The sequence below is a fragment of the Strix aluco genome, chromosome 1, assembly GCF_031877795.1.
Source record: "Strix aluco isolate bStrAlu1 chromosome 1, bStrAlu1.hap1, whole genome shotgun sequence".
NCBI lineage: Eukaryota > Metazoa > Chordata > Aves > Strigiformes > Strigidae > Strix > Strix aluco.
The window spans coordinates 44352709-44379457 of NC_133931.1; the positions used below are offsets into that span (position 1 = coordinate 44352709).

The 26749-nt window shown below is 37.7% G+C and overlaps 1 protein-coding gene across 18 annotated transcripts in view; it reads left to right on the top strand.

Moving 5' to 3' along the window:
- ST18 (ST18 C2H2C-type zinc finger transcription factor) overlaps positions 1 to 26524 on the top strand; it is a 173700-nt gene extending 147176 nt beyond the window's left edge. For 17 of the 18 annotated variants that reach the window (XM_074819321.1, XM_074819340.1, XM_074819309.1 and 14 more), the window contains 11 exons: positions 240 to 485; positions 6478 to 6593; positions 9436 to 9498; positions 10290 to 10358; positions 15444 to 15506; positions 15602 to 15682; positions 16740 to 16961; positions 19061 to 19149; positions 20647 to 20750; positions 23042 to 23185; positions 23982 to 26524. In XM_074819321.1, coding sequence (XP_074675422.1) covers positions 240 to 485; positions 6478 to 6593; positions 9436 to 9498; positions 10290 to 10358; positions 15444 to 15506; positions 15602 to 15682; positions 16740 to 16961; positions 19061 to 19149; positions 20647 to 20750; positions 23042 to 23185; positions 23982 to 24122 — 1338 coding nt within the window. In that variant the 3' untranslated portion in view covers positions 24123 to 26524. The remainder of the gene's footprint in view (positions 1 to 239; positions 486 to 6477; positions 6594 to 9435; positions 9499 to 10289; positions 10359 to 15443; positions 15507 to 15601; positions 15683 to 16739; positions 16962 to 19060; positions 19150 to 20646; positions 20751 to 23041; positions 23186 to 23981) is intronic. The other variant, XM_074819369.1, reaches the window with a different exon arrangement.
- The last annotated feature ends 225 nt before the right edge of the window (positions 26525 to 26749 follow it).

Consider the following 26749-nt stretch of genomic DNA (forward strand, 5'->3'; position numbering starts at 1 on the left):
ATTTAAATTCTACTTACTATGTTTAAGCTGAGATGCAGGGATACCATTACTGAAGCTACTCTTAAGTCTGCCTAAGAGTTGGACATTAACTGATATAAATCGAAAATCTGGTTTTAGATTCAGATAAATTTAAATAAAAGCATGCATTTATATTTATCCTTTAAAAGCACCACATGGTTATGTTGCAACCTCACCATGTCCATATCTAAACATGTCTCTTGTTTCTTGTTGCATGTCAGGGAGCTGAGATAGAAGTGGATGAAAATGGCACTCTGGATTTGAGTATGAAAAAGAACCGAAGCCAAGACAAAGTTATGCCTCTCACTTCTTCCAGCACAGCACTTCCCACTCCTTCCTCTTCTCCTTTCAAAACAAGCAGCATCCTGGTAAATGCAGCCTTCTACCAGGCTCTTTGTGAACAGGAAGGCTGGGATACACCAATCAACTACAGCAAGACCCATGGCAGAAAAGAAGAAGAAAAAGAGGTATTTTTTCAGTTTCTGAGTGACTTTTTCCCTTGGATGAGTGGCTGTCTGGTCGTCTTTGGGATGACCATTCTACTGCAGTTTAAAGGGAATCAATTTCCACAGGTAGAGGTTTGTGAACATTGAGCTGGCTTTAATGCCCTCTTGGATGTGGCATAAAAAATCACTACTCAGTTTGAAAAATCTTGCTCTCAGAGCCTACTTGTGAATGCCTATAAGTCTCTAAGATCTAAGGTATCCACCATTAGAGACTGCTTTTTAATTTTTTTTCCTAATGGCTCAGTCCTGTAGCACATACACCCAAATGACCTAAGGATAATTTAGAAAAAAAAAAAAGGCAACATAAAAAGAACCAAAACCCCAAAGCAAAATAGTTTTTTTCATGCTGAAACAAAAAGTAATTTTTCCACACAAACTCTTTATAATTCCGGATAACTCATTATCTAAGCATACAAACACATGCTTAGAATCTTGCCTGCAATATTCTTTCAGTGGAAAACTTTTTATTTTACATTCACCATACTTCAAGAAATGTCTGCCAGTGAGTCTTAGATCTCACAAGTGAGCCCAGTGGTCCAGAAGTCAGTCTGAGAGCACAAATTTGGAAATACACAATTGTTAAGAATTTCTGAAGGTTTTAGTTACAAGTAGCACAAGAGGATATGTACATAATTTCCACCAGTTGTGATATTTTTTATCCCATAAGGAAACAGCATAGAAAAACTAGATGAAAGTATAGAGGTGTCTTCCCATTTAAACTTGTCGTAGGAAATGTAAAAGCCCAAACTTGAAAATGCAGTTTCAGGAACAAGGATGAGCAACTAAAATTTCAGCAAATATTTTTATTTAGTAATTTTCCAACTTTTATGGCTAATCTTCTAGACTGCCACTTCCAAGCTGATATTTGTCTTGATTTTGGTTTTGTTTCTGTTTTGCTCTTTCATGTCTATTTATCCTGTCTTGGCAACATGTCAGCATAGTCTTTTCTTCGTCTTTCTTTCCTATCATTCTATTTTGCTTGCAAGTTTGGTTTTATTTTTTTTTCTCTTGAGCTTGACCATCAGAATATGGATTGCTTGCATTTTTCTTAAATCAGGAAAGGACCATCAGCACATTTAAAGGCTAATTAAATAAAATCTTGGTAATTAACATAGACAAGCTTGAGTGATAGCTTTCTGAACCAGAATAAAAGATGTTGCACTTTGGAGTTTTTATTCAGCTCCTAATACATCTCCTCCCTATTTGGCTTTATATATTAAATAATAGCATTTGAACATTATATTTATTACAAAATCTTTTGTTCAAATATCAAAATTGGCACTTCAAGAACACATAGGTAGGTGTAAATCTACTTAGGGCTGAGGTTAGGAGATCCAGGCCTCCAGTTCCAAGAATACCTGGAAATAAAAAATAATTCAGTAATGTGAAGAAAAAAAAAGTCAGCACTGTGACCTGTCATAATGAGACCAGAGACAGTTTGCACCATGGTGGATCATTTCTTGGAGGCTGGGTTGTCCTGAAGAGCACTTTGAGGTCACCTCTATAGGGGCTGATGATGCCCCGTGCCTGAGCAATGAGAGAATGATCCTTGTATCAGGGTTTTAGAGTGCCTTTGACATGAGGCAGTAGGCTGAGGACTCAGGCTCTTCCCCATTCATGCCGCATAATGAACAAGCACATCCAGCTTTGAGAGAACCGCCTTGCTGCAGGGGATCAATCGGTGTCGCAGACTTGGCAGGGGGCCTGTCCTGCTGCTCCTCCTCCCTGCTGCCACCGCAGCTCAGCAAGAGCTATGACAGGAGCACCTCGATGTCCCCTGCAATCTCTGCTCGACTTTCAGAAGGCCATGATGGGTGGCTGGCTATTTCCCTCTCCCTTACCAGCACAGGGAGCTGGAAGCATCAGCAGACTACCCAACATGACATAAAGGTCTGTGCTCAGGCACTCTTGCCCCTTACACTTGGTGCTTTGACACTGCAGTTTGTCCCTAACTAAGGATCTGGCCCCAGACCTCTGCTGTGAGCTTTTGTGATCCCAGGGAGCCTTGACATGTCCAGTGATCTCAGGGCCAGAGGCTCCGTTTTGCAAATCGAAGACTGGCAGTTATCCTTATGCAAAGAAAATGACTGATTATATCTATTCCTAATTCATTGTTATCTGGTTCATATGCACAACAGTTGCTTAATTTTGGTGGTAATTTCCAGAAAATATTGTCTCTCTCTCTCTCAGTGAAATAGCCTGTCCAGATGCCCCCTTAAAAAAAATTTCTGAATTTGGAAAAAGCTCAAAATCTCTCCAAAAGGAAAGCGCTGAGAAATAACTAGAGCTGTCAGTTAGTTCAACTGTCAGTTCTCCAAAGATTTCAGGGCTTAAAAATGTTAAAAGTGCCAGATGCTATTATCTGTTATTCATGTTACCATTATGTTCTGGTCTTTGCTGAAATCAATATAAACTTCCATCTGTACATTAATGGAGTTTCATTGCTTGCTTTCTTTCTGTAGTGTGCATGCGTGAATACACACATGCTCTTTGCAGAAAATATTAGTGTTTGGACTGATTGGGCTGGTTCTGATTTTCTTTTTAGTTTGGAATTCTTTTTAATTTTAATAACATTTAGTTAGAAATCCATTCAAATGGGAAAGGATAAATTATACATATGGCTGGACTTGACAAGCTGTGATGATCATCACCTAACAGACCAAAAAGTGGGAAGTGCTAAAGGTGTTTTCCCAAAAGATTATCTCTCCCTCTAAAGCTAAAGGTCTGGAGAAGCACACAAGTCAAGGCATGATGCTTTATGCTCAGTCCCAAATGCAGAGGACCAAAAAATATTTGGTCTTTAGGTCTGACCTACTTATTTCAGACAGATGCACACCCTTTTGGGCCACATGTACTGATGTAATGTCCTAGAAAGGCAGAGTTCTGGTATTCCTTTGTCTGCATTCCCTTTGCACTGTCTTCCTTTTGCAGTTCCTACCCATCTGAAGTTTTCATGCTGCTTGAATAACACCAAGTGTTCAACAAGGTGCTAAGACAATGCTGAAGAAATCACCTGTTTAAATGTCTATATGTCTCCCTTATTCCTCAGAAATATACTAAGGGATGTTAACTAGGAAACAAACTTTATTCCCACTTTGGTCCTTATTAATTTTTTTGTTTTTCAAAAAAGCAGTTACTATGGAATTATAGTTGTTCATATATGTATGTGTGTGTATAGCTTTCAGTGTAAAAATATTACATATCTTAATAAGTCAATTAAGGAAATTCACAATTAAGATTTGAAAAGAATAAATTTTTCAAAGATAGAAAATGAAAATAAGGCAATTCTAAACCCTCTAGTATGAATTATGCTGGCGGCTGTAGATGTACTCAACTTTCATCTTGCAATCTTATTTTTGTTAAATGATTCAGTGAAACATCATTAAATGAAGCTGTGAATAGTAATACTGTAGTATTTTGTCAAGCCTTGATATACATAATTCTTGATCAGTCCTCTCTTTGCAGCCGGTATCAGACAGTGACATGATGAATAACTCACACAAATTTCTGGTCCATCACCAGCAAAAGATCAAGAGATATCTTTCATCTGCGATAAAGAACACAAGCTATATACATTAAAATATAAATAAAACCTGCAGCACAAACAGTTACAGCTACTTTTATTTGCTGTAAGTGAATCCTGAGGTACATCACGCTGTGCCAGAGTGGTCTTTCTATCACCCTCTACTTCAGGATCCTTTCAGTTGGACCTTTGACAAGAAGTGGAAGAGGCTAATGTGTGCCCGGTCTTGATACATAGTTAGAATTCAGCCAAGGCATGCACTAAATTATTAGAAATGCAGCATTGGTCCTCAGTTCAGTGATACAGATGTAGAGTACCAGTTAGCTGACAGAGAGAAAACTGATGAGCTAGTCTTCTTCAACCTTCATTATATTAAGTGGAAACCACTTTACCTGTCTTTTCTGAAATTATTTTGACATCTGACCCCTTCCAGCTGGCCACAGAGGGTCACCATTTTGTTGTTTCTTTTGGAAGCTTTTGATTTTCCAGTTCCTTACACTGCTGATACCTGTAGGAGTTGCATTTATGTGTATGTAAGAAAGGCAGGTCAGAACTTGCAGACAAAGTCAGTAACTCAAATCCCCATTCTGCAGATTGCAGTGGCAAAAACACCCCCATATGACACTGGAACCAGGATTTAACTCAGTGTTGGAAAACAGTCTTTGAAGTTTCTTGAATCCTAGCATTCATTTTTCACTTTTGGTTTTTAGTATTTTAGATTCCATGTTTGGAGGACTTTCAACTATTTATTATTTCTAACATTTAAACAATATTTATTATTGTCTTTAATGTTCTCTATTACTCCTTATCTGAAGTTTTGCTTTAGAAATAAAATTCTAAACTCCTGAAATATATCAGGGTTTTTTTTATTATTTAAAATAATTACTCAATAATTACTGTGAAAGTGTTTAGAAAAGCTGAATATATGTATTTTTGCTTTCTATATTTGTAACAGATGAGATTATTCCCAGACAAACTAACCCCACAAATGTGGTTGCAAAAACCAGTAGTAATTGATATAGTAATAATATGGCATGGTTTCTATATGTATATGTAGTGTGAGTTTCAGTAGGCAGTAGGTAGCCAGTACCAGAAAGCAGAAGGAAGTCATATTGAGGATCCAGTCTCCAAACAGGCAAAGATGAGCTGCCAGAATTGAGGACCATATGGAAGCTTTATCAGAAGAAACACCCCCGCAGAGCTTACAAGTCCCGTTAGGCAGAATCTCCATTTTCAGTCCAGATTCTCCTCAGCCCTCCGCTCTGTGTTAACAGCTCTGCAGACATCCCTGTCCCTCTGTCCTGGCATGTTCATCAGCTGAACAAGCCCAGAGCATCTATGGCACCAGCCCCATGAGTTTAGCAGAAGCTGGGAGCTTCTCCCCTCAACCACAGGCAGCAGTTTCTGCTCCTACAGACAGTAATCTCTGGGTGATACCTACTTGAGTATTGGAATTAAGTCCCAAACCCAATATGAATTCCCAGAAGGGATTAATAGAGATTTGATAACTGATGCTATGAGCTTTCGAGAAATCTTAAATGATACAATATCCACAGAGCATCCCTCCAGAAAGGAAATACTTATCCTTCATAAAAATAATAATAACTGAAGGCATTAATTATCAAAATAGCATAAACCAAGCTATTTTGAAGAGATGAATGAAGACTTTTCAGAAAAAAAATAAGTCATTTCCTTTCAGGAGTCCAGATTTCCAAAATGCCTTCCCAAAGAAGTGAATACTCATGGTCCATACCATCCATCAAACAGCACTGTAGCAGTGATGATTTTAATCTACAAATAATAGAAATCAAGAACTACCCTTAGCAGACTGCTAGTAAGAAATTTTCAAAGTGGTTTTGTTTTTATGATTTTTACTTTAACAAGACTTTGCTCTTTGCATATGATAACAAATCATTCCATTCTACAGCTCTAAAAAGCTTTGCATTTACATTTGTTTATGTACAATAGGTTTTTTTAATTTATGATTATAATTTTGTAATTCACAGTACAGTGGTATTCACATCAACTGTATAGAAAACTCAGTCATGCACAGAAAAAATAAGAACATACTTGCTCAAGTCTCATTTGGCTCTATATATTTAAAAACTGCTTTTATTTTTCCCTATGTATTTTTCTTTGGTCTTTATCACCATCTTATAAATCTGAACAAAATTTTCCCTATGTACAGCTTAAAACAGCATCCACCTTCAGAAATACTTTCACAAATATACAGTTCAACATTTTTAAAAGTCTAACTATAAGATCCAGAAATTATGATTTACTAAACTTTCTTCATCTCTCTCCATCATTTCTTAAGGCCCTTTTTTTTGTTTTCTGAGATGTTCTTCTTGCCACAGCAAGTTGTTTGTTGAATATATGGGAGGTCTTGAAGATAGAAACCTTTTGTCATATTCTCATCTAACATTTCAGAAAGATCCAGTGAGCTCTCCAGAAAATATGGAGGAAAAGAAGTATCCAGGAGATGTCTCCATACCAAGTCCTAAACCCAAGCTTCATTCAAGAGATCTCAAAAAGGAACTCATCACGTGAGTCACAAAAAATGCCACGTTTTCCTCTACCCTGCTAAAGACTGACTACGCTGTTGTTCTGAGTGATGGTTTGGAGTACATTCACAGGAGCTGAGCAGGCAGACCTGCATGACAGCTCACTGCAGGTAGTTAGTTCCCTGTTGTGTCTATGCAACTGGGTAGACGTGAGGTCTGGAGCTGAAACAAGCCAGGGTAGACCTGGGGGTCTGGACAGAATCATGACTAACGTTATACTGGGTATCACGCCTTATTCCTTGGATAGATAGGTAACAAATGGGCAACAAAAACCCAGTTTGGTAGTGTGCTACAGATTGGCTGTGCTCATGCTTACATAATTAAAAAACTTTATTTGGACAATTATTATTATAGATACACTGTTGAGAGTTTTTGGAGAAGTGCTGGGGATTTCTCAGATAAGAAACATGCAAAATTCATAAAAAGATAAAACACAAGACAGGAGCTGCCCCAGGGTTTTCCAACATGTAAACTTCATTCCTCCATCTCCTTCTTTCAAAGCGGAGTTAGTTATTCTATCCTGCTGAAAATCGAGTGGATGCACAAATTCACACTCTGGGAGAATAAGCTAATACTCTCTTTTCCCAAGTACAGAGACTCCCTTGCTCTGTCTTAAGCTCCAAAACTTTACTATCTAAAACTGAAAACAGGATAATTCCATTAAATCTTTCTGCATGCAACAGCTTGTTTCGGTTTAGAATCCTCTCAGTAATATTGTCCCAACCAGTTCATAACACTAGTCACTTTTTAAAATCTTATCTAGGCTCTTCACAGACACCCTTTGGATTCACATCAACACCATTTTGATATCAATAGAGTGTTTTCACTGTAACAGTCAATTAGGATTTAGCAATCATTTATATGACTTTTCTTTCTGTCCCGAACCATAGTAGGTCTCTCTAGACAAGTGCACTCTGTATCGTTTAGTGATGAAGTCCATAACAATCACTGCAGGCTCACCCATAAATGAGTCACATCCCATCACCTTGTGTCCTGCTCCCCAGACTCAGTGACACTGAATCAGTTAGATCCACCTCTGTCTCTAGAAATTACATTTCCCTGGGGCAAGCTGCTGTGAAGAGTGATTCTTTCCCCTCATGCCATGCAGTCTGCATGTTGTCTACTCTTCACATTATATCTGCAGTTGTAGTTCATGACCTAAATTGCTACAGGTCAGTTTTATTTTGCCTCTTCTAAAACAAATGCACACAAAAATCACGGAGAGTTTATTTGCTGAAGACTAACAGTTTTTCTTTTGTAATATTTATTCCTTTGTGATATTGACCTGTTGTGAGATGTCTGTAAAATACTTTTCTACTCTCCTAAATAATAATATCCAAGTATTTACTAGGGCAATGATCAGCTTATAGCAGTTTTAATGTATTATTTTCAAACAGTGAGTAGAAACAGGTATCTAAAATGTAGCTGTCCAGAAAATTAAATAAGAAATAGAAGAATCTACAGGTATCACAAAGATCACACTACATTTCTGTGACCCCATTGAGCTCAGGACACGTACAGAACAATTCAATACAGGTGGCTCCATCATGAGGAAGTTTTTAAAATGACATAAGCACTTGCAGAGAAAAATTTTCTGACATGGTTAGCTCAGTTGCAGTGAACTAATTTATAAATAACACCTCCTAGCATGTGCTTTCTATTTTCCCATGTTAATTCTCTTGCCCATAACTTCATTGCTCAGGTTGAACTGGCCTGTGAAAATGAGGCTGATGTCTTCCTAAGGCTCCTTTATAGATTTGAAAAAGTTCCTAGCACTCTGCCAGCTCAGACAAAATAGCCAGGTGAGGATCTCAAGTACACCTTACTCATTACTGTGGAACACCAGCTAAAAGATTTTGTAGGTTCTGCTTGCCCTTCTTATCCATGGGTCCAGTGAAAGACACAGCCCTTTATAAGGTGACTGAAGGGATGGTGTTAGTGTTGTAAAATACTGTAGAAAGGTATACTTAATTCAGCTACCCCTCCCCCCCCTTCAACAAATTGCATTTCTTGATATCTTTGCCCTCTTGCAGAGGACTGTATCCCAATTTGATAAATGAGCTCAGTGCTATGACTGAAGAAGGGCTGAGGAAAACAGAAGCTACAACACCTTCTCCAGGTCAAACATACTTTCGTCTCTTGGCATAAAGGGACATATTTGTTGTGCTAAATGTACACCACCTATGTACACCACCTTTGTATCACTTCTCTGTTCAGCTGAGAAACATCTTGGGAAACTTTTGTGCTGATGCTGAACTTCAGCTGTGTGAGCTTGATATGCTTTCTGTTCTGCAAGCAACCGTAACAGCTAATTTTTCACTTATGTCAGCAAATAAAGATTGGATGTGTTTCTAAAGAAGGTGCCTTATTTTAGTCAGAAGTTGAGGGAATTAGTTTGAATATTACTGTTTTCTGGCCTGTGTTATACAGGAGGTCAAATCAGAAAATTCATCCCTAACATCTATGAATTACTGTGAAAATTTGGTACCAGTAATGAAACTGTCCTTTTAAGAACCCAAGTCATAACCAAAAAATCTACACAAAGCACAGTGATTTCACAATTCATAGAATAAAAAAATAAGGTTTTGACTCATTTGCATGGTGGAAATAGGAAAACTTTTTTCCACCTATACTTCAAGTAATAATTGAAAACTAGAAGTGTTGTATAAGTTTTGATAGTTTTCTGTAGCATCATGATAGTGTTGAGATGCGCAATGATGAATGTGGTTGTCCTAAGGATCATTATGTAATTTACTGCAGAGTAGGGTGAGCTATGTGGTGTATTATACATACTCTAATTTCTTACTGCATCTTCTTTGCATAGCTGTCCAACTCCAGGATGTGATGGTAGCGGTCATGTAACAGGAAACTATGCTTCACACCGCAGGTAAGAAACAACAGGAAGCCTAATGCAGGAAATAGAGCTACTTTTAGCTATTGTCATCTTTCAACATTTTTATACTAACCATGCATAAGTATCCAAAAGTAATTTGCAGAAAATAATCCAGACAGAAATGTGGCTAGATTTCCTGGTTTTGCTATATTTTGTGAAGGTCTGGGCTCAGTAGACTGAGTTAAGCAGCATATGCTTATTACCATAGCTGCATATCTTGGCTGAGACCTGCAGATAAGTAATTTATTTAGTAAAGTTTCCATTTCCCTAACTGTACAAGCACTCTCTGTACAGATGCTAGTGCATGAAATTTTAATGAAGTTTTTGCAGATACCTCTATGAATGGCTTTGAAATTCATAGATCTGTTAACATAATCTGAGGTTGCTAAATATTTTCCTCAGAATAGCCCACTGTCAACCTAGGGGTTGAAACAATAACTTCCTGTCTTTCCTTTTGGGAGCAGGATGGAAGCAGTTTCTGTCTTTTCCCAGCCACATGGACCATATGCTCTACCTGCCCTTCATGTAGGCTACATAAACTCTGTGTACCACTGCCTCCCTATGCAAAACTTTACAGGGGCTTAGAAACTTTTGGTCCTGACTGTGTATCTTTCCAGTAATTTAAGAACTACAGCCTGATATTGGCTGCTCCTCGTCTGCCAAGAGCAAATATTTGAGGATCTCTTTTGTCCCCATTCTAAGTCATAGATTGTCTGGAGGTTACTGTTTTAAGAAAAAAATAATGTTCTGTTTCAGTAAAATATTTCACATCATTCTTTTTTCAGTGTTTCTGGGTGCCCACTAGCTGATAAGACATTAAAATCCCTTATGGCTGCTAACTCTCAGGAGCTTAAGTAAGTATTGATAATAGCACAAATGTTCTTGTTATTTATCTTCGACCAACACATCCCCTTTAATGCAGTTGTTCATTTGAATTGCTCTGAGTTGTGTCAAACCTTTGTCCAAAATTTGAAGTGAATTGGTTTGAAAGGTTTTGAGTGAAATAGAGTTTACTTTTCTCCATTTGTCTTTCTTCATTTTTGTTCCACTTCATTTTCATGAATTAACCAGGACCTAGGGGAAAAAAATGTAAACGCTAAGAGAGATGCTGTTCTCTCAGTATTTCTGAATCAGAGAGACATAGAAAATATCTAACATGTAAGACAGATCTGGCAAATAAACCAGTCTGATCCTGTTAGAATAAATTAGAATTATTTAGTTAGAAATAAATCTAGTTAGAATAAATCTAAAAACAAGACCAGAAATCTGCAAATCATTTTTTATCATTCACTACCATATACTATGAGTTTAATGTCATTGAAGCAGACATCAAGTCATATGATTTTGTGCTGGCATAATTCTCACCATGAAATGTCACTTATAAAAGGACCGTGCAGGCTCTGCTATATAGACAGATGTATAGGGACATATGAATATTTCAAAAATCTGTAGTCAAGAGAGGCACTGGCAACCAGTCATCTAGTTATTGAATTGGCTTTGTCAATAAGGATGTGGGGAAGAGGAAAGGATAATTAGAGTTCTTTCATAGCCTTCCCTCTGCAACTTGTAAATTGGATCCCATAATAGATGGCTTGGAAAAACTCATGAATGCGTGTAAAAAGGGGAGAATCCCGTGACTGTCCTTTCTGTCCTTTAGGTTCATTCCTAGTCCAGATAGATAGAAGAAAATAAAGTCTGATCATGGCACCATTATGCTTTTCTAATGATATTAATAGTAGGAGTGACTATATTTATGCTTGACTCAGTGTTTAGTCACAACTTCTTCAGACCAAATGTTAGTGATCTTATCTTCTAGTCTGACAACTTGAATTATAAACAAAATGCTGAACCAATGGTAGCTATGGAGTTGAACCTGCTGGAGATACAGCAAAATGTCAAAGAAAGGCCGTTTATATGGGCAACTGATCAAAGCAGTTCTCAAAGTCAGTAGGTAAACTGACACACTGGCACAATGCTTCAGTTTTTCCATCTCAGAGTCTCAAAGGTATAAAATTTAGGTTTAGTTTGTTTTTAAAAGAGCAGCACAAGAAGCAAGAAACTGATTTGTGAAAATGCTGACAAATTTGAAATCATTTGCTGAGTCATATATATTTGTCCCTGCTTTTGTTGGCTTTCTGCCATACATAGACAGTCACACAAATATTTTGAATAGTTGCGCCTCATGCAGCACCCCCCCCCCCATATTCATGTGTGAATAAGGAAATTTGCATACCAATATGGTTATTTTTCCACTAAAGCTTCTAGAGTTTTGGTCATGCCATAAGGAAAGAGGAGCAACAGCATATGACTTAAATGACAAACTGCACACTGTACGCCATGTATAATAAGTGAGTTGTGAAAGACAAAGTCAAAGTTCATGAACATTTCACAGACAGAAATATGTTGCATAACGCACTTAGCATTTAATTTCAATTAACTAGAAAAAGAGCAAAAATCAAAATCTGTTCACAGACAATTTGCAAAAGGAAAAAGGGCTCAAGAAAATTATTTTCCTCAAATGTACCACCTTATTTTAGCTTTCTGCAAACATTGTTCAGGTGAAATTTCAAACAAACCTCTGCTTTTGATAAGTGTTGGCTAAATCAAATCACACACACAAAACTGCAATCATGCCTACACTGGTATAATCAATAGTTAATTTTACTATTGCCATGTGAGCAAAGGGCATAAATGGTCATAGAATCAGGTCATGAAAGTACCCTCATGCAGTTAGGCATGAATATGAAAAAGCTGTGTATTTTTTCCAAATGGTACTCACGTTTAATTTGCCAGAATCAAGATAAGATTTTGGCTTTAATTATGAAACTCTAAGCCAGCAAAGATACAAGGCTTCCATGTGATTTACAGTTTGGAAATAAGGAAGATCTGTTCATAAAGTGAGCCTTTCAGTCAGATTCAGGAAATTTTCATCTGAGGATTCTTGCTTGCACAGAGCAATCTAAGGTGGCAAAATTAAAACATACTAAAGTTGATGATGACGCATCGATTTTAAAGCTATAAGGGAAAATTATGACTGATTATTCTATTTCACCAAATAGCTGCTTATCAAGCCTTAAAGAATTTTAAAAGTGTATTTTAGAAAGATATTTACTTACAGTTCAGAAACTTTAAGGAATAGGTAGCCAGTCAGTCCTATCCTTAGACAAGTTGTTTCAGTGGTTATATGTCAATTTTAGAAGAGATTCTAGCAGTTATTCTTGATAGGTTTCACACAACACATTGGTACTGATCCATATTCCACAGGCAGCATGACATATTTCAGTCAATACTTTTCTCAGATGACCTCTGTGGGTTTGCCTTAACTAAAGTTCATATCCAACCATCTGTGAGCTTTCCAGGGAGTAAAAGTACCAGAAATGCTCCTAGATCTGAAGCTCAGTGTATTGATTTTATGTTTCATTTACCTAAACATAAAGTAACCTCTTGGAGAAGGGATCAAAATAGCAGGTACTCAATGTATACTTATAAGAATTTGTGTGTGAAATCATTGAGAGATTTGTTCTTGGAAAACAAACTTGATGAATTGCAAAAGAATCTGTAAGCTACACCCACTTGAGAGTTGACATCTTTTAGTTTGATCTCCTGAGGCCTCTGGCCTTCCAATGTAAATCTGACTTTCTTGGCTCTGCACAGGAATCCAAAACAGACGATGACTCTCTAAGCTGGGGCACCAGCCCAAACTCATCAGCCAGTTAAAAGCTGATGACGATCCACAGTATTACTGACTGTAAGGCAATACACTGTTGGTGTATCTTGTACTGTGGAACTTCACAGTCCATGCAAAGATATAACCAATATTTTAAAAACCCAACCCAGTGGTCAAGCTTAGGAGTCTTGCTAGTGAAGCTTCTTACTAATTTGTCAGTAATCCACCTGAAATATCATTTTATGATTTCATCAGTATCAATAGTGTCTTAGCCTCAAATCTTTAATGACCTCAAGAATACCTTGGACTCAACTCTGATTGTGAAATCCAGATGCTGCGAGAAGTGGTAAATACATATGGAGAGATATAAATTTAGTTCAGTGTCTTTTTTAAGTCCATAACTCTCAGACTCTCAGATCTGAATGTCTCCCACAAAGAGCTCTTACTGAATTAAAATCCATGTCCAGTCTATGCGGACAGCTCGTCCATCTGTGATCATCTGATAAAACAAGTAGCCAAAATTAATACTCATAGTATTTGGCAGGTGTTCTGGATTTACTTGTGAGCATTCACACTCTCCAGACATCTGCCCTTGCTGCCTGCTCCACATGACATTGTGCCCAGTCCTTGTCCCACACTTAGACAGGTCAACATTTAGCTCTACACAGTCAAGCATATCTGGCACTCTGCAGCCCATACCTCTACCTTCACTGTCAGTGTGAGGCATGTCATTCTGCCAAAATATTTTGTTCAGAAAATATCATCATGAAATGTTTTGACATTGTCTTTAAAGAAAAAAAAGTCTCCCCTTTCTTCAGTTGAAATTATTTGCTGAATTCTACTTGAATCAGTGAATTAATTTGGTCATGTCCAATAATCACATTTTTGACAAATTAATTGTTCGCAGAAAAATAGTTTTAAATATTCTGTGAAGAGATACACCTGCACACTCAGATGTGATATTACAATTATATTTTTAGGTGTTTTCCATGGCAGCCTACCAATGACTAGATTAAATCACCCATCTCCTCACCTCAGGAAAGATTCAGTAACAATTGAGACCCTTAAGAGAGCATTGAACAATGCAAGTTTCCTTAATGGTTCATTAAAAGATTACTTGGCACAACCCCTTCTGTAATTCTGATTCTCTGTAAAAATCATAGCATTCAAAAGGCCCTTAGGGATGCTTAGTAAAGAACTTTGTGCTGTATAATACAGAAACACAGAAATAACTGACACAACTTCTAAAGGTAAATATTTTTTGTGTGTTACTTTGTGTGCTGAGGTGTGTTTCTCTTCTCAAAAAAAAACCCAAAACCAACAAACAAAACAAAATTAAACAAAAACCCACACAAGAAATACAATACCCTCAAATAAAAAAAAAAATAAATCAAATCTCTGAACTGAGATGGAAGGTGTCACCTTCCTGCTTCAAACCCTACAGAACTCAGAGGAAAGACCTGCTAACTCCAGTAGGCTTTTGAGAACATTCTTCATGTACAACCAGCAAGCAAGAAGCCCACCCTCCCAGACCACTGGTAAAAACACAGCAACAGCCAGATTTGTTTCCTTTCATTCTATGGATGTTTTAGTATTAAATATTCATACTTGAAAAGGCTTGTTTGTTGCACACACACAGAGACTATGTGACATAAGCATAATCCAATGGCCAAGCTGAATACCCAATTGAATCTAGTGGTAGAAAGTTATGGTCCTGTTGTATACTTACGGTGCTAGACTATACAAATTATTAATTTCAAATTCTAGTTATCATCTCCTGATGCCCAAAAGTAAAACTGCTTCTCTGCTTCCATTTCTCCTTCCGTAAATACTGGCAAAGTACTTATTTATATCTGTACCTGAAAACATCAGGTAACATATATGTATATGTTACATGTATAACAAACAAACACATAACAGTAAATTTATAAACAGATCTACATCAAGCCGCTGGGTTTTTTTATAATGTTGATCCTGTACAAGGAAAAATGTTTGGTGCAAACAGTGTTATAAACTAATTAAATCTACACATCAGATGCAATATATTTCACATTCCTTACTAAAACTCTGTTATAAAATAAAAAAATAATATGAAAGTATAAAGGATAATATGCTCATTTAAGAAAAAAAAATATCAGCAAGAACTAGTTCTAATTATTCAGCAAAAATTCTGCTGTTCTTTCTTCTACCCTAGACAAAATGCAGAAGGTACATGTTATTTAGTGTGTACCCTTGAAGCCGTATTTTGTAAGCTCTCTGTATTATTCTATAGGTGCCCGACACCTGGCTGTGATGGCTCTGGCCACGTGACAGGGAACTATGCATCCCATAGAAGGTAAAAACTGTCCCATCGCATGGGGCTGCAGAACTCGGGGTTCTCAGCAAGCAGCAGCAGAAAGAGGTGGCTTTTATTCTGTGTGTTTCTTTCAGCTTATCTGGTTGTCCTCGTGCCAGGAAAGGAGGTATCAAAGTGACTCCTACCAAGGAAGAAAAAGAAGACCCTGAACTTAAGTAAGTACAAAAGCAGTGGTCTACCACCAGTGAAGGGGGGAAAAAAGCCTGTAAGAGCTCAGGACTTGAGGTATCATAGGAGAAGCCCCAGTTCATCTGAGCCATGTGATGATAGGGCCTAGAGCTGGAGCCAAACAAAGTGTTTCTGCTTGAAGAGGAGCTGGTTGAGTCCTTCACCAACTGTGGAGCCTGAATAGTAAGAAAGGATTGCTGTATCAGCTTGCATTGGTCCAATTATTTTAAACAGTGCTATGAAAGAGCCACTTGGTTGAAAAATTTGGCAAAATGAAGGAAAACAAAATATTTCTGCTTGTGGTGAAATCTTAACGTGTCAGTGACTTAAATCGGAGTGACACTTTCAAAATATGTCTCAGAAAAATTAAAAATATGTAAATCTCATGTCTTCCCTCTATAAGTAAATTAAAATTTCACTTAAAGTGAAAACTGGAAGCTCAACAGAGATTCACTACATTCCTGACTTTAATGCATATTCCATTAAAATAAGTAAATGATAACTACCAGAATATAGATATGAAGATTTAGTTGCATACAACGTTGTTCTTAATAGTGGGTAAGGATCTATGAGAGGCTGCATAACACTGACAGACCAGCACAAAAACCCCCAAACTTTTCTTTGCAAGTATTTGCATGAGATGATACAAATTTTCCAGGTACAGGAACCCATCCTCAGCTTCATGCCAAAAACCTAGATAAAGAGGAGAGAATGTTGACTTTCCATACAAGTACAAGTGTGACTTATTGCTTGTGATAGAATTTCAATTTTCTTTTCTGGTAAAATACTATCTAAATGAATGTTTTAGTTTCTTAGGCTGTATGACTGTATTTGAAATTGTCTAATCTTAAAATCAGCTGAACCCAAATAACTCAGCTTGACATGAATTGGATGCTCAGGTACAGTGTGCCTCCAGGGACTAAGTCTTAATCCATTAATGCAAAGTGGCACAGGCAGCTGAAATTATTTTCTCAGACTTTCTTGAGACTGCCTTTGCCTGCTCTCTCCAGTGAAAATGGGGATTCCTTTGCTGTCTTTCTGTAGATGTCCAGTGATAGGCTGTGATGGCCAAGGTCACATATCAGGTAAATACACTTCTCATCGCACTGCTTCTGGTTGTCCTTTGGCTGCCAAGAGACAGAAGGAGAGTCCTGTCAATGGGTCTTCACTATCCTGGAAACTGAACAAACAAGAGCTGCCACACTGTCCTTTGCCAGGCTGCAACGGGCTGGGTCATGTTAATAATGTTTTTGTCACCCACAGAAGGTATAACTTTGTGTTTTCTCTTTTCATTTTTCCTTAACATTCCACTGTTGAATTGGCAACATGCGAAGTTACAGTCTGAATAAATTGTGCTGAAGTCTCTTAAGTAACAACATAGTTTACATTGCAACTGAAGTAATATGGATCAGAATAACTTGCAGAGTTAGGATCAACTTTTACCACTTTTTCTATGTTCCCACTGCATCTTGACTTTCCAAGGTCTTTTCTTCCAATTAGCACAGTTTGTATATGGTTTAAAATTTAATAGAGTTCTATCCTAAGCAAATATGGAGTTGTATCTATATATCTTTTACAGAAAATGCAAATATCATCAAAATGTCACCAAAAAAAGGTTTAGCAAGACCAATGGCTGCATTCGTTTCATCTTTCTACCAGTGGAAAAGCTGTTTTCATAAACTTTGTATTTAAATAGCTAGAACCACACAAAAAAGTAAACACGTAGAACTCATACGGATTACCCAAGTTTGAAGTTAAAACAATCTTACAAAGAAAACTATACTTACAAAGCAGGAATCACATGTATAATGAGTAAAAATAAACACCAAGATTTTATATATCTCTGTAAAACCACTAGTATATTTGACCATGTTCAATCAATATTACTCAAAGAATCTGGCTATAGAATCTGAATTAGTACCTGGCAAAGTTTGGTCTTCTGTCTGTAACAGGAATTAAGTCCATATTCCATGCCTCCTTTGCTTTCTTTCTAACACTCAGAACCAACTTCTCCAACACAAGAATGTCCAAGGTAACTTAAACAAATTCAGAGTCCAGTGTTATCTTAACTTTATGATCTATATCCCATGTTAAAGTCTCTACATTAGGACATTAGTGTAAATTGGGGCTAATGAACTCATGCTAGGCAATATGATAACTTCCAGCAAATAACATAAATAGTATGTTAGCTGGTTGCAACTCATACTACAGATGATTTCTGTCCTACCTAAGGCTGGATCACGCTCAAGATCATGTTAGTTAAAATGAAGTTGTAAATGTACTTTTGTGATACGATACCTTTCCCTAGCACACTTGAAACCTAACAAGTAACCCATGGCTTTGAGACATTCTTCCAGTTAGTTATCTTCTCTGGGCAGAGATATTAAGCAGCATTTTCTAACTGGAGAACCAGCATGTTTCCCTTTATAGCTTTTAGCTAAGCAAGTGTGAAGCTAACTGTTAAAGCTTTTTTTTTTTTTTTTATATATAATGTGAAAACACCATGTCTGTTAGGATTTTTTATTTTTAATTTTCACACACACACAAAAATCAACCATTTTCCTGTGCAACAAAATTTTTCTTCATTCTTTACTTGGCTACATCTGAATACAAATCCTTCTGCCAGTTCTTCAGCATATGGGCATTTCTTCTTTGTTATTTATAAGGATAGTATTAAGACAGTGCAATTCATCTTAGCCCTTTAGTGGGCTATAAAAATTGCCTCAGATAATTACCAGCTGATGAAATTGTAAGCTTTGAAATAGCAAAATGTAATTTAATGTGAACAGTGGTTAAAAAGCAAACTGACTATATAATAGAACCATTCAAAAAAGCTATTACAGTCTATAGGGTATATCCAGACTTATTATTGTATTGATCATTATTATGTATCAACAAAATGATACAATACTTGTGCACCGTGGAAATCATCCCATTAACTAATTTTTTTTTTTTTCGGATAGTAAACTTGCCATTTTAAATGACCATACTGCCCCTCTCCTCTGGACCACAAGCCCTCAATAAAAACAATTGAGAGTTTTTATTTATAAGTGTTGGAACTTGAAGAATTCTGTAAATGCAACTTAACATAACTTAATAGTAGCTGCCACTGCTATTTTAATTATTCTAAAATATGCTTAAGAGTTGTTTACTTATAGGTTGAGATTTCTGTGCCAATTTTCAAACTGGAATATACAGTTAAATGGCTCTTTATGAGTTATGTCATTCCCTGAAGCTATGCTATAATGGAGATACTGATGTGACCTTAGGTACAGAGGTCTGTCCAAGTGCAAGATAATATTGCCTGAAAGGATTGTTGCCATTTTCAAGTGGGTGCTAATGTTTTTTTTTCCTATCTGTTTCAGCCTGTCTGGTTGTCCTCTGAATGCACAAGCCATAAAAAAGGGCAAAATTTCGGAAGAATTAATGACTATCAAGCTTAAAGCAAGTGGTGGTAAGGAGATTTGTAAAAGATGATGACATTTATTTAGATAGAAGGGCCTTGACTCCCATTTATACTTATGCCCCTTTCTGCCGTTCTGGCATTAATTCTCACTCCTTTCAGTTGTCTCTAGCAATAACAATCTTGAATAACAAAAATCTTTGCATGAGAGATTATAAAATTCTTCTCATTTACATCATCATAACTCAACATGGAGAGTATGCTCTCATTTTCTCTCAGAGCATTATTTTTTCATTTGGAGATGCTTTTAATATTGCTATTACTAATAAATTATTAGTTACAGATCAGGAGGACTTAGGTATCTGATGACTAAGGTAAGAAGGGATAAATATTGTGTGCAGAAATTGACTCCTCGCTAACTTGAATACTACATGGTTTAGTTTTTGTGCAGTACTTGGACAATTTTGCTAACCTGTGTAGTAAGTGTAAAGGAACAATTACCGAATTGATATACGAAGAAATATGTAGGAGTCTCCTTTCTTATACAGCATGCTTTACTAAGTTGGGCATTGGTCCAGGATTCAGGCAACTTAGTCTTTATGCCTCCAACTGCTGAGGAAAAGGGTTGTGTTATGCTGGGCAAATGAATTGTTTGCTTCCAAGTGTCCATGTTATCACTGGGGCAGGGACTGCTGCTTACAGATTTCCCAACCTGATTCCCCAGTAGAGTTTGTTCAGGGCTATAGGTTTTAAAGCAGTAACAACAACAGTGGCACAAATCTCCAGACAGAGCTGGTCTCAGAGTGATACTGAGCAGAAAGAGGGCAGCAGCTGTAACTGCTCAGTATTTTTCAGGACAAGGCTTTCATTAAAGGCCTGAAGATTTTTTTACTTTGCATCCCCCTAATTTGTGGGGATGTACAAGTCTTCCTTCTTTCTTTTTCTGTAATGCTTGTTGGCTTCCTGACAATTTCTTTTTTGCTGTTATTTAAATTTCACTATTTATTGCATGTAATTAAGGCTGTGCTTCTTGAAGTTATTCTGCACAGAGGTTTGCTCCCACAGAACTTGCAAGATCAGAAGCAGGTACAGCTGAGCTTACTAAAGTCAGCAATTATACTGGTGGAGATGTTACACTGGGGTGTTCCCTGCAAAAGAAGGGTTGCAGTTACATTTCTTTTAAAATGAAGAAAAAAAAAAACCATTGTAAATACCCCCTCATGTTTTATGATAAACTTTCCTCTTTCTGTGCAATTTTTACTTTCTGTATCCTCCAGCTTGTAGTTGCATGTTGCACTGGAAAGAAAGAATTGTGAGACACAAAGACTTGGAAAGCCCCTTCTATGTTTCAGCTCATATAGATGTTTTACAGCTAGGAAACAATTTTGTTAGTGAAAGCAAAGTAAGAGGCAATTTAAGGATCAATCATTTGATCCAAAGCTCGTTATCTTCCTCTTGTTCGGTAACAGGTAACGCAGCTTGTTACTCATATATCCATTTACATGTGGACACTTTAAATCACATATTGGTATTTTCAACTATTTGTAGGTATTGAGAGTGATGAAGAAATTAGACACTTGGATGAGGAAATAAAAGAACTGAATGAATCCAATCTTAAAATTGAAGCTGACATGATGAAACTTCAAACCCAGGTATGACATCAAAATTCAAGTTTTACCTTATCTTATGCTATGTTTAAACACAATAAATAAATTAAATGCTATGTAAATGCTATGTTTAAAGAAAGTTAGTCCCCTGTGCACTTGTTTTCCCATCACTCTGTGGCACTTAAAAGTACCAAAATCCTACATGCTTTTTTGTCAAGTTTTGTTTGCTTGTTTTCTGTAAATAAGCAGCAGATTCCTGGGTATTGTCATGAAGATCTGTTGAGTGACTAATTCAGGGCAGTTTGGAGCTAATCTTGGCAAGCAGGAAATTCATATTTACCAAACAAAACATTAATTTTCCTTTGTTGACCAAACCTCTGTTGACCAAACTGTGAAGAATCCTATTACTGTGGTCAGAACCCATTTTAGGGAGGTTATTACCTCTTACCAGAACACTCTAACTCTTAATGGTAGTTGATTTTGTTCTTATGTGTACCTAAAAAAATCTCCGTAGTTCAGTTCACCCACTGTCAGTTATTCAAATAGTTTGAATTTTGCCTCCAGGCAACACCTGGTAAAGAATTGATGCCTTTTGCTAATCTGTGTAGCAAACAATTTTGACAGGAGCTATGGAAAAAAAGTCATTCTCTTTCATTCTTTTGTATGCTGGCAAAATTAAATTAGCTTCAAGATGCTGATAGTCATTCTATGAAGTAAACTGAATACGTTCATCCCTACAGACACTACTATATGTACCTGGGAGTTCACCTGGGCAGACTAGGTAAAAGCAAGAGCAGAAGCTTGCCCAATATTTTCAGAATAAGAGTTTAAGAAAAAAGTTCCTAAATGAGATCTGGAACCTCAGTATAAATCTAAACTGATCTAAATCAAATTGGGTGTAATCACACCCCTCTGTAATTGTACCACACCAGAATGTATGCAGTGCTGATTCATGCTAGTTTTATAACCACCACCATGTGTATAGTCTAAATAAGGGTGAAGGTTATGCCACCTGTGCTGGATCTAAACAATCTGGCTTCACACTGCAAAGGTTGTGGGGATATCCATCCCACGTTGCATTGCAGTGTGTGTTTGTGTGTTTTCAGTGTCTCAGGACACTTATTTCAGTTCTCGCTGGTGATCACTGTGCTGTCTGCCCAATTTATGCAGTCAGATTTCTTCTCTGACTTGCTCCCTGGCGAAGGCAGCCTGAGCAGCAAAGTCCGAGCTGAACTACAGCTGAAACAGCACATCACCTATGTGGCTTGCTCTATCTCCTTTTAATCTAGCCTGGCCAGGGCTTAGGCTGCTGCGAGCACCCTCCAGAGGAGAGGCTGTAGTGGATCACAGGCAGGCAAAAAGGAGTTCCTCCCCTGGGGACAGCATGTGAGGAAGGGAAGTAAAGCCACAGCAAGAGACATTTAAGTAGTGCAGAGATGTGCATCCTAATGAGGAGAGGGTGAGCATAACAGCCAAGGACGTGACTCCATCACTCTGTTCCTTGTGGAACCATGGCCAGGTGCAGGGGTGGCAGCCCTTGGTTCTGACCTGCTGCTCAACTGTAGGGCGAGGAGCTGGGCAGGAGAACCAGGTCCTGCCATTGCTGCCTTCAGTTCTTCAGCACTGCCTTTGACATATAAGCCGTCAGAGCTGAGTATATTCCCAGCGCTCTCATGTTAAAAGGATACCATTTTGCTATCTCAGATGCTTTTTCCTGCTGTCTCCAAAACCCCTGTGTTTCCATTCTGTTGGTCAGGGATCATCTTTGCGATGATCATTGTGCAATCAGCCTCTGTTTCCTTCCCACTCTGTTTTTCTCTTATTGTTTCCAGTGCCAGCCCTGTCGCTAATCCCAGCATCCCACAGCTCTACCCTCCTCCCAAGAGCAGGGCAGTAAAGTAGCACAACAGCTAATACCCATGCCCTTGCTTTTGTGGTCGATCAGCAGGGATGCTGTAAGAGCAGGACAGCAATGTAAACATCAGCCTCCTTTCCCCTTTCCTCTGCCAGCCCTGCAGCCACATTCTCCACTCCAGCTAGACATTGACCTTCCCCTCTGAGATCATTTCCCTCCTTCCGTCGCAGGGCACCCTCCAGTGCTTCGCTGCCAGAAGGTTTCCCCATGAATCAGCAGTGAAGTCCATCAGTTCAGACCAAATACGACCTCTTCCTTGCTGTGAATATTCTGTGGAGAAGTTATGTCTACTCTAAAAAACCCCGTACCTGAGTTTCAGAGCCCTCTCACAATCATGCAACTGCGGTTTTGTGTTCAAACTACACTTATAACACTGCCAAGGGTCTGTCTGTTTGTGTTTGGGCCTGTGTGTGTCTTTTAGATCACATCTATGGAGAGCAATTTGAAAACAATAGAAGAAGAGAACAAACTCATAGAGCAGAACAATGAGAGCCTGTTGAAGGAGTTAGCTGGCCTAAGCCAAGCCCTCATCTCCAGCCTCGCTGACATTCAGCTTCCACAGATGGTAAGACCACAACCAGCAGCTTCGCACTTTCTTTGAGACTGTTTTGCCAGCCTTGAAGCAGATGAGCAAGCTCAGGGACCAGCAGGAGCACTAGAGTTGCATTAGCATACAGCTCTTTTAGCCTAATTTACTTTGCAGAGATGCTGGATCATGACATCTGTGTGATAGCAGGCACAGTTGCTTTCAGGACAGAGTGAGCCCGGGTATCACTGCCCTGTACCACACTGTGCAGGACAGGCTTTTTTCCCTTGTACCTCCCTCTCTGGATGTCCACCCTGCACAAAGAGTGAAAACTTCACACCAAGATTCTTTATTTACTCTGCCCCTAGATCAAAATTTTAATCTGTTTCATACAGGTGATTTTTCTGGAGCCAAGAAAGCTTTACCTTCTCAAAAACTCCACGTCCTTCATGTCTTACTTGCAAATGCAGGCCAAATCCACAAAGGTACTTGGGTATCCAGAGTTGCAGTCCCCTTTCCCAATCTCAAGAGTGCCCCTGGGAGATTAGGGGATGTCAGCCACAATCCCAGAGTCAAACAGGCCTCAATAAAAAAGCAAGTTACACTGATGATAATATCTCCAACCCTTTTTCTTGATTGGAGAGTGTATGGTTCCTCCAGCACATGCAGCTTCCTTCATTTCTACAACCCCTCCATTAATTTGGATGGCTGCCCTGTTTACAACTTCTCCCCAGTTGCTATATCACTGCTTTTCCATGCTTTGGAGTTGGGTGTTTGGGTTTTTTTGGCCTTAATTTTCTCTCCTACAATTATAATCTGTTTTGTCTTCATTTAGGGGCCAATCAGTGAGCAGAATTTCGAAGCATATGTAAATACACTCACAGACATGTACAGCAATCTGGAACGGGACTATTCCCCCGAATGCAAAGCTCTGCTGGAAAGTATCAAACAGGCAGTGAAGGGCATCCATGTGTAGGATGTGAAAGCTGCTGGGCAACAGAAATTACTTAACAGCAGTAAACTCCAGATGGATCTGTTAGGAGTTCATGTACTGCTAAGGGGTGTAGGTTGCCATGCTGCATTTACAATTGCAACATTGCACTAATTTTTTCCCAGCTGACATAAAAAAAAAGAGAATAAAAACACAACAGACTATTTGTATTAACAGCAATGCACTCTGTTAGTATATTGTATTTATTTCAGTACAATTCCTTTTTTTTTTCTTCTTTTGCACTCAGTTTTTGTAAAGTGAATGTAAAAAGTGTGTGCGGCTATTTTTTATATTTTTTATTTATTTCTAATCAAAGAGTTGGTTTTTTTATCTTTTAACAGCATTTTTGCGGCCTGCCATATTTTTACAAATATGTTTATTAATTTATTTTCCAATGGGATTTTAAATAGACTGAAAAGTTATACTGTAAATTAAATAACTTGCTGGGTTTGTACAGGAAGAAAAAAAACCTATGAAAGTAACAAATGACTGAACCGTGGTTCTAGTTTTATTTTCCTCACATCCTGCTTTTTTATAATGGCTTTGTATCAGAAATGGGTTTGCGGTAACATGAGATGTGAAGATGCATGGAATGAGAAGATAAATGGTGCCCACTAGTGGGGAACTTGGGCTCTTAAAAGCACATTATGCTGGAAAACAGTGTGTTAAAGAAGACGTTAGCAATAATGAAATATAGCAATCAGCAAAGCACTTGACTTGGCTGTGTGATTTAGCCTATGCGAATGATTATTTAAAATGTTTCAAGAGAACTTCAGATTTATTTTACCACTGCAGTTTTTTTCAGAGTTAGCTCATGGAGGGAAATGACAATTATCTCTAAACAAGAAGGATAATTTGATAGGACTGGTACTTTTTTAGTACGAGATGTTGAGGTTTTAACCAAGTGACCAGTATTGCTATGGATTTGGATTTGAAAAACACAAACACATCCCAGGCTGAAGGCTTTGTACATAATGAATCAAACACATCTCCCCTGAAATGGCATTTAATACTGGTTTGAACTTAACGGCAGCTGAGAAGGCAGCAGTCTGGAGAGGAATAATACCACTCCAGCACAACGGTGGTTGCTTTTCTCTTTGAACGAACGGTAGCAACACCGTGACTGGTTTCTCCCATCCTTCTTCACTAAGACTAGGCTGATACTGAACTTGTTACTAGTCTTTCGGTAGGGTACCAAGTGCTACAGAGCATACAGACAGACGGAGGTGCAGTCAGACAAGCACTTGCGCGGAGGTGCTGGCGTGCGCCTCGGTATCTGGTTAGCCTGGGTGTGGACCTTCTGAATCTGTCAGAAAGTAGCGGTTGCTATAACAGAGGCAATGTCTATTTCAGGGATTGTAAGTAATTAAGCATTATTTCAAAAGTTTTTTTTATATTTATTTTTTTTAAGAAAAAGGTATAAACAACCAGCTAAACTGCCTTTTTTGTATGCACACACACCTCATGTGCATATGTGCCTCAGTGTAAATGTATACATGGATCTAGCGTGTGTTTAATTTTTCCGTGCTATAATGAAAGTGTTTATTTTTATTAGCCTCATTTATATTTAGATTGAATATGATGGCATTCACAGGCTTGACATATACAATTATATTATTACTGTTCCTGCACAAAAGTACTATTCAAAAGTGATTCAACTCTCATGCACTGTGGTCACTGTTCTGCATTAGGTGGGGCTTGCTTTTTGTTTGAGGGTTGATTCAACTCTCCGATCTTAGTTTAGACAGGGGAAAATGTATGTTCTTAGGAGCTGTGTTTATTTTTAAATCGATTTTTCAAAAGCTACCATATGTGCTGTCTAATATAAATAGGAGGACACCAAACAAAAATTTGCTATTAAAGCTATTGTTCTTGCTAAAAAAACAAAAAGCAAACATTTGTTATACTTGTTAAATGCATACAAAATGAGTTCACTCATTACAAAGACTAAAATTTAATTTACTAAATATTTTAACAAATTTGTTATATATTTTATTTAAGCAAAAAAAAATCTCTTACTGACCTATGTATTTATTATTATGATTTACTATGGCTTCAGGTTAATTTATCTGTGTTTGGTTGTTTGCTCAGGATGTTCTGTGAAGTATGTTTGTATTTATTTGCCTCCCTTGTACTTGATGTGTTTTGTAATGTGCACTGATTTTTTTCTTTTTGTTTTTCTTTTTTTGTGTTTAAATGCATTGATGAGCTATACTGTAAATTAGACCTTTTGTAAAGAGCAATGATGTATGCATTTTTTAATTTGGAGTAGTTTGTATACTGTTTCTTCATACAATTAATATTTCTTACATCAAAACAACAAAATTGTGTTCTGTGCTGTACATTTGGTGTATGGTAGGAAATAAAATTGATAATGAAACATTACAGCAAGTTTGTTGGGTTTTTTAGCCTCTAGATGCCAACTTGTATTACACTTTCTTAACTGCACCTGGCACTATACAATGTGTCATATGTTTAACTTGCTTTGTGTACAAAATGTGTCATCCCTGTAAGTAAATTTCTGGTATAAATAATTTAATTAGTGTTTTACTTTGTCAATTTGAAATAAGGAGGAGAAAAACGGAACTGCTTAAGAGGTCTTTTTCACTTCT